This window comes from Puma concolor, chromosome C1 (assembly GCF_028749965.1).
Source record: "Puma concolor isolate L17-30 chromosome C1, mPumCon1.1.hap2, whole genome shotgun sequence".
Lineage (NCBI taxonomy): Eukaryota > Metazoa > Chordata > Mammalia > Carnivora > Felidae > Puma > Puma concolor.
Genome location: NC_141674.1, coordinates 86,270,386 through 86,279,429, shown reverse-complemented (window position 1 = coordinate 86,279,429; position 9,044 = coordinate 86,270,386). Strand labels below are relative to the sequence as shown.

General features: G+C 36.2%; 1 protein-coding gene across 6 annotated transcripts in view; it reads right to left on the bottom strand.

Moving 5' to 3' along the window:
• Window positions 1-440: 440 nt before the first annotated feature.
• CDC14A (cell division cycle 14A) overlaps window positions 441-9,044 on the bottom strand; it is a 196,412-nt gene continuing 187,808 nt past the window's right edge. For 5 of the 6 annotated variants that reach the window (XM_086717687.1, XM_086717684.1, XM_086717685.1 and 2 more), the window contains 2 exons: window positions 1,826-2,774; window positions 441-1,787 (listed from right to left, as the gene is read on the bottom strand). In XM_086717687.1, coding sequence (XP_086573813.1) covers window positions 2,745-2,774 — 30 coding nt within the window. In that variant the 3' untranslated portion in view covers window positions 441-1,787; window positions 1,826-2,744. Of the gene's footprint in view, window positions 1,788-1,825; window positions 2,775-7,803; window positions 8,512-9,044 lie in introns of those variants that run through there. The other variant, XM_086717686.1, reaches the window with a different exon arrangement.

Here is a 9,044-nt window from a genome sequence, read left to right as displayed (position 1 = left end):
AAAATATTTTCTGCCCTTCATGAATTCCGAAGAACTCTCCTACCCTAAGATGTGGTCCCATGACAACTTCAGTACCCCACCTGTCTCCTGCAGTGTTGTGAGAACTTCTAATTGGCAGATTCTCAACTCAAGAAGTGAAACTACCTTCCCACCCACACCTTTTTCCCTGTGCTCTGAAACAAAAAAAAAAAAATGTAAAGACAAAAGAGAAGGGCAAAACCTTAGAAATTTCACAACCCGAGGAGATCCAGTTTTAATACATAAAGTATCTTGAATAAGTAGTGTAGCTTCTTTCTCTCAAGCTGCCTCTTCCAAGAGGTGAGGTTTCTTCCATCTATTTCTATAATTTCTCCTTAAGAAAAATGGCCATTCTTACTCAAAAGGCACCAATCACCAGTGTATCATACAATAGTCGTAAATGACCAAGCAGGACCCGAAACTCTGATCACAATCAGTGTTTTATTAACAGAAAGGAAAATTATATAGAGAGAAAAACAGCAGGAGCCTGACATTATCTGACTTTTGTGAAAGGCAACGTATAAGGTTTCTTTGTGCTCACTGTCATATACTTCAAAAAATGGCCACAACCTGGAAAGTCAATACAAGATAAACTGAAAATCCAGAATGGAGATCTTGAGAAACTTGAAAGGCACCAACCAGAATGGATCAAATAGAAAATTATAAAGAGACTTCAGTACACTGATAACTCAAAATCCAAATTATAAAAGTCAGGGGAAACATAAATTGCATAAAACTTTTATTATTTATTAGCAGTGCATTTTTCTACACTTTAAAATAGAACAAATTATCTTTTGGAAGGTAAACTATTCATAACAAAATACATGTCAACAATTTTTTTATTTTTGGAGTAGAATTACTTTGCTATATACTTTCTATATTATATACATACACTTCTTGATTTGTCTATGTATGGACATGTGTACAAATAATTCTAAGACATACACATGTTGATACATAGGACTAATATACAACATAATTATGGAGAATTTATAGTAGTCAATTTTACAATCATTTCAATAGCTGCACACAAATTAGTGTTCACAGAACTAAAACTGTCCATATGGTTCCCTTTTCCCCACTTTTCAAACGTCATCTGAATTACTTTTCACTGATTTTTTTTAAATACTACCATCTTCCTGTACAACTAACCACTCTTTTTTTTTACAATAACTCATAATAAAATATTTTACTCTTTCAGTTTTAGAAAAGGTATACAATTTAATTTCACTTATTTTAATTTTTGACTCCTAAAACATACAATTCATTTTTTTCATCAGCTTAGTGCAATTATTTGGTACTGCAGTTACTGAAGCTTAAGTAATGAACCTGAGCCAAACCTTCATTCAAATGCCTTTTGAAAATGTAAAACATGAACAAGATGTTTTGCCGAAGCATGTGTAATAGCCTCAAGGTACCCCATCCTTAATAAATATATTATAAATAACTCAGTGGTTGAGAGGAAAGCACTTCATGTGGATCCACTTAACTGTCTGAACAGTCCATTCTTAAGCAGCATGGAAGATAATCAGAATCTAAGGCTCCCCACACCCCATGGAAATGAAACCTATGGGCTTCTGAGGCCTGATGCCAGATTACACTTACATAAAAGGGCTGTGAGCACCTGTCAGGGGTCCCTTCATTTCCACGTTAGGTTTCTGACATGCTGGCTTGTGTCTTAGGTGTTCGTAATCTGTTACAAACATATCTCCTTTAATACAGAGAAACAGCAGCATCTTATTCAGTTTTTTCTCTTCATTGATTTAAAACTGGTGCCAAAAAAAAAAAAAAAAAAAAAAGAAAAAACTGGTGCCAGACCACGTGTGGTTACAGACAACAACCTCGTACCAAAAGCAAAATATTCTAACTGGGTTAAGAACTCTCTCAAGAGGAAGAAAGAAATAAAAGCATTTGGAATGTTGAGTCATTTCATAGAGAAAAACTGTGTTTTCAGGAGAAACGTTCAGTGAATTCTGATCTTCAACTGGATGTTAAATTTTGTTAAAGCTCCACAAGGATGCGAAACTAAACAGCTGAGCAACAAAAACAAAAGGGAAAGGAAACGGTCTGAACAAGCCATATCAAAGGATTATCCTCTTGCCAGAGATAAGCTTGCATAAACTCATTACATTAGACTGACTTCCCAAAAGAATGAACTGATCTGCCCTATTCATAGGGGACATAAAAAAATCACTTTCTAAAAACTTTCTCCCTTACTTTTTCTTAATAAAGAGGAATTATTTATTCATCGTAGACAAAACCATACTAAATAAATTCAAAATACAAATTTTTGGTAGCAAACGACAAGAAAATCTAAGTCAAAATAGAGTCTAGTTTTTACATAATTTTATAGATTTATAAATTTATCAAAATAGTCTTTTAAAGTTCACAATACATACATAATGTAACACTGTACATGTAAAGGTAGTAGCAAATGTATTACCGAAATACATTAAAAATAACCTTTCAAAATACCAAATTCAACATTAAAACGGTCTTAAAAAGCATTGACATCTCCATAAACATAGTTTCAGTGCATTTATAGTAGTCATTAACCAGAGTTTTCTGGTTTCAAGTCTCTTGAAGGTCTTATGTGAGTGCTCTCCTTAATTTAAGGTAAGAAGGCAGAAATATCCCTCGAACAGCAGTGGCTTTCTCTCTACATTGCTCGTCCAGATGAAGACACTGTCTAAGAGTGGAACAGCCTTCGTCGGAGCGGCAAGGCCTTAGTAATGAACATATTCAGACTGAAGGGACTGTGCAGGGGGGAGAGACATAAACTGAGGTTAAAGCCCATCACATACAAGACTCGTGGTACACATCATGCAGCTATTTCCTTCAACACAAGGCAGTTTGGGTCTATTATATAGAAGATAAGTGAAATAAACTAAGAAAAAAATAGAAAAGGCTGGTGGGGGGGAACAAAAACAAAGCACCTGCTAAGAATAAGATATGCAATTATGTGGAGTGACTGCAAGAAAACTTTGTATTTTAAAAGGCCTACAATTTATTAATAGCAGTTAAAAATGAAGTATTATGTGCAAATTGGTAGGTAGCACTAAACTCACTTCTAAGCTTTTGTGCAATAATGAGTTTTACTCAAAAACATTAAGTGATATTTGTAAGTAAATTGAAGTTTATCAGAATATACTTTAAGATTATATATACTTTAATGCAATACATATCAAATGTTAAAGCTTCTAATGCAGTAGAGTTAGCAGTCATCTAAATAAATTCCTTAAGAATGCTTGAACTTAACAAAGAGCTTACAAATCCTTTCCATGGAGGGGGACACAAAGCACTTCTACTTTTGAAATCTAAGCTCAAGACCCAAAAGCCCTTGTGCAGAAGAATCTTGCAGTTATAACATGATAAATAGCGGGCAGCTTTCAAGAAAAGAAGATACACAAATTCCTCCCCCGTCATATTAGATAATCACATATAAAAGGAACATGGTTGGGATATGTAACCAGAATGCATTGATAATAGACATTATCCAGGAAAAGAGAAAGATAGAGAGGAAAAAATGGCCAAATACTTATATTTGAGCAGCAAACAGCAGTTAGAAAGAAGGAACACAAACCAGTTTAACACGAACATATTCTTTTGCACAATTCTTCAAATACCTTAGAACAACAAAGTTTACTTGATTTGCCACCAAATGTCCTTTTCTACTTCTCCAATAATTATTTTTCAAGTTGATCTGTAGCATGCTATTAATAGGTCTTATCAGTTCTGAGACTGGCCCATTTTGTGGATGGTAGGGGTATCGGTAAAAAGAATGTCAATTATGCAAAAATAATCTACAAAAGATTCAAACTATCTTTGCTCAGCTTCAAAATTCCAGTGAATTTTATAGCCTATCGACAGCCATTTACTCAGTAAGCATCTATCAACACTGTGAGTCAAAAAGTCACCAGCCTGTCCTCAAGGGCGAAAGTCCACACTGTCATACAAACAACATGAAGAGACAAAGGTGTCAATGTTCAATAACATGCATAGCGTGAAGTAACACTGTACACAAGAAAGGATCAGGCAAGGGAAGGGAAGGCTTGGGGAAGGCAGAGGCTCCCAAGCCTGCAAGTTTCAAGGAAGAGGTTAAATGTTAAGAGCTGCTAGGAAGAATGGAAACGGCTGGCAAGTTGACTTTCTCACTACAGGATGCAGTTTATGCCAAGGCTTCAGAACAGGGGACACGATCAAGAAGTAGGGCACTATAATGTAAATATGCCTGAACTCACAGAAAGCCTAAGAGGTAAGACTGAGAAAAGTCCAGTAAAACTGTTCCAATGTCTTGAAGCCTACATACAATTAACCTGTAGGACCCTCAGTTGCCATCCTAACAATTAGAACTTAAAAGTGGACTATTATTGGGGCACCTGGGTGGCTCGGTAGGTTAAGCGTCTGACGTCAGCTCAGGTCATGATCTCACGGCTCGTAAGTTCAAGCCCCACGTTGGGCTCTGTGCTGACAGCTCAGAGCCTGGAGACTGCTTCAAATTCTGTGTCTCCTTCTCTCTCTACCCCTCCCCCACTCATTCACACTCTATCTCTCTCTCTCTCTCTCTCTCAAAAGTAAATAAACATTAAAAAAAATTTTAAGTGGACTATTATTTTTCCAGCTGTTTTTCGCAGTTTCTTTTGAAGTCTGGCAAGTAGGCCAAGAGAGCAGGGCCAGGTGGTCCTCCCCAGCTGCAAGCCTGCTTGCTATACAATGGCCAATGCTTTGGTAGTAATATTGAAATTTTGCTTTTGTTCCAGTTAGAAAAGTTATTTATGTTACCACTAATGGTACTTCTATAGCTCCTCAGATTGTTTGTAAATTTAGAACAAAGTTGTTTCTGCAAACAGCCCTAAAGTTCCATCAAGTCTCAATAGACAGAGATATAGCAAATGAACAGATACTAGGCAAGTGACCTTTGTTAAACTAACTTTCTTTCAGGGTAAAGTATTTCATATGTGCATCAATATGGAGGGGGTAAATATGTGTATGTACATATCTTTACTTATTTTATGGAATCATGATGCCCACTGAACTGAAAAACAGAAATAGTCTACAATCACTTTAGGGATTTCTATCATTCATAGAAGTATATATTCATATTCACCTCTGGCAGAAGCTTTCCTTACACACAGCAGCGGTCATCACTCTGGCTGCTGTTTCATCTGACCTACAGATACAGTTTAGCACAATCCCTCTTGCTTCCTCTGCCATTCCGCCCCCTCTCCCCCCACCATGTGCTCACTTAATGTTACCCAACTGGCTCTGAGTCCTCTGTAAACAAATAAAGATATGAGTTGGCTGAAGAATGGACCTTCTGTCATGCTGGGTAATTCATTCAACAAATAATGATTAAACATTAGTAGTATACATTTGGCACTGGGGGATAAAAATAAGATACAAAAGTTCTTCCACAGTTTGTTTATACTGTATAAAGAAAGTGAAAGGAAATAATAGATCAGTAAAGAGACTTAATAAATTAGTCTGACATCAGCATTTTGTAACAAATTAACTTCCTTTCATTTTCAATCTAAAACAAAAATCTTAATGGAAGTGGAGTTAGGGAAGAAAGAGAACTGGTAAAGTCTACAAGACATATTCACTTGAAAAAAAACATAACTAATATTTCTAGGCTTTTTCACTGAGGAAGCAATTATGTGGGATGACAGTAACATTTTGATTTCACATGCTTCCATGATGGCATTGTACTGAGGGTCTCTGGCTCATCTGTTACCTGTATCCTAAAGTTACTAATAAATATCCCAGAAAACACAATAACCCATTATTAGCATTGCTAATTTTTATAGCAAAGATGCAAATGTATTTTGTATCCCACAACCAATATCATTACTGCTGTTGACTTTATTATTCAGGAAATAAAGTACAACTATCTGGAATTCTTAATAAACTAGATATATTACTGAAGAGGTCAATTATTCTGTGATAGATATTTGTTGAGTACTTCCTATATACCACGCACAGTTCTAAACATTTTATATGTATGAACTCATTAAATACTCCAGACAACTCATTTTACAGATAGGAGATTGAGGCACAGAGCAGTCAAGGACTTTGCCCAAGGTCACACAACAAGGAAGTGGAAGAGCTCATATTTTAACTCAAGCAGTCTGGCTCAAAGCCCAAATGCTTAGCCACCATAGTATAACACCTCAATATACTTCTAGCCTTTGTCCTGTGATCACTGCGTAATCAGTCGGACATTCTCTATCACCCGAACACAAACAATAACCTGAAGCAGGGGTGCCTGGGTGGCTCAGTAGGTTGAGCCTCATGGTTCATGACATGGAGCCCCACGTCTCAGTTTGGAGCCCACTTGGGATTCTCTCTCCCCCTCTCTCTCTCCTTCCCCTACTTCTTTCTCAAAATAAATAAACTTAAAAAAAAATAACCTGAAGCATGGTGTGATCCTGAGCAAAGAAATATTACAGTACAAAAAAAAGAAAGCAATATTTATTATACCATAAAGGAGATATATACATTTTAAAAATGAAAAATCCTTATAGGACCTAATCCAAAGTAATTTTCAGGAATACTCTAAAAATAAACTTCCTTTATAAAAACACCCACACTTCAGTATTCTGATTAAAGTTTTAATTCTGCTTGGCCAATGTTTATCACTATCATAAGAACTAATACCTAATGCATCTGAAATAAAATAATAAATGCAGGAATGACAATGGATACGGTTATGGAGGAAGCAGTGCTTGAAGTATAAATATTATTTTACAAGGTAGCACTTTTTTGTACAATCAAGAGATTTTAATTTCTCAAACAGAATATTCAAGTTTCTGTGCCAGTAAGTTCAACGGGGTTATAGTGAGTTAAGACCAGATCAAGTTTATCATGAATATATGGTGTTTTTATAGTGTGAATCCCATAAAAGTAATAATACAGCAATATTAAGCCTGCAAAATAAGGATAAAATTACTTTATACTTGCAGCCCCCAAAATTTTTATGTCAAAATATAAGCTTCCATCAAGAAGTCTTGTTCCCTGAAAGCAGTTAGATTTGACATAAAACAAAGTGTTAGGTAAGGAGATCAAGACAATTTGTTCTGTTCTGGAAATTTGCTACTAATCTGTTTTGGCAGATGTAGGTAGTGACTTTAAAAATTTAGCTATTCTGGAGGTGTTTCTTTTTTAAACAGCCCAGTTACCTAATCACGGTAGAAAAATGTCTAATAATGACAGGTATAAATACTGTAAGATGGTTACTAAATACAACTATACGCTGACTATCAAAAACAGCAAACTGTAAAGAATAATGAAAAATTAAGGTCTTTGCCAGCAAATTAACGAAATGGTGTCTTACTGTTCACATAACTCAGACCAACAGACCCTAGGACCCGGAATGTTAGTTTCATACTCGGTCAAAATCCTGACTCTCAAACGCCACGTGCTTTTGCCATACTGACTTTCCCTCTCCTGTATTTTCCCCTCTTCCGAGTCCCTTAAGGAAGAGAAAGTAGTCTACTTGGTTATTGTTGGTTTGAGTTCTAACTACAGAAGCAAAAAGCACCTTAAAAAGTGATTTGCTGGGGCGCCTGGGTGGCGCAGTTGGTTAAGCGTCCGACTTCAGCCAGGTCACGATCTCGCAGTCCGTGAGTTCGAGCCCCGCGTCAGGCTCTGGGCTGATGGCTCAGAGCCTGGAGCCTGTTTCCGATTCTGTATCTCCCTCTCTCTCTGCCCGTCCCCCATTCATGCTCTGTCTCTCTCTCTGTCCCAAAAATAAATAAATGTTGAAAAAAAAAAAAAGTGATTTGCTTTCATGGCATAGATAATTAAAAAAAAAAAAAAAAACAAACCACATTTGGCAATATGGTATCTTATTTTAAATAAAACTCTGGTGTTGCATTTTAATGAACTGGGGAAAAAAATAAACATTGATTAATAATAAGTTTATCTATAATTGCCTCTATACTCTGGGGTCTTTTATGGCTTTGCAATAGTTTCCAGTTTTTGTATTGCTTGTATGTTAACGACACGCAAAATGTGTTCATTGATACCATTTCCACAAATATGGTTTCACAAGACTGAATGTTTGGCATTTGCTAGCATAATAATACTTCTCCAATAACACTGGTAGAGAAACATAGCTGCATAAGATTTTTTTGGCTAAGGATTTTGATAAAATCTGCTTTGAAGGAGGTGTAACATTTTTCTATAACGTTCTCTAAGCATTTCAGGGACCCCAAGATTTAACAAGCCAATTTCGTTTAATTAAAATGCTATATAAAAAATTCTTTCACCTTCCCACCTAACTTTTAATAGATTCTTTTTTTTCTGAGTGAACTTAATTGTGCTTTTCAACAATCACAAAAAGCTCATTTGTTAGATGACAGATGGTTGTTGACACCTTACTTGACTCAGCCAACCATTCCGTGAACGTTTCCAGTTCATCTGAACACCAAAATTATATTGATGCAAGCTCGGTTAAAATGTATTTTCTCTTATTTTAGTAAAGTCACATTTCTAAAAAAAAAAAAAAAAAGAGAGAGAAAAAGAAAAGAAACTCTCAGATGATTGTATATTAAAGCAAAAGCTGAAAATCTGTTTTCCTTTTTGTTAGTGCTTCATGTGCTAACGGTGATAATGGGCTGCTAAGCACCTTAGCTCTTTGCTTCACATTCGTGGACCTAGATATATTATCCAATTTTTAATTCAATAAATATTTATTAGGTACTCACTGTACTTTGGCACCTGAGAAAACAAAGATGCCTCCAAGAAGCTTAAAAGCTAGTAGAGAGGAGAGAGAATCACATACAGCTGTATAGAATATAAAAGCAACTCGAAGGTGGGGGGTGGGGCAGGTGTGAATAAAGTCCCACGAGAGTCAAGAAAGATGGGTCACAAATGTTTCATCAAAGAGATAACTGTGGAGACAGGCCAGGAATTATAAAACCCAGCAGAGACAAGGAAAAGCAGAGTGAACCACATGTGTTAGAGTGTGGGTGCAAGGATGTGGCCCTATTGCAGAGTGCTGGTGGGTATGCCGTGGGGAGCTG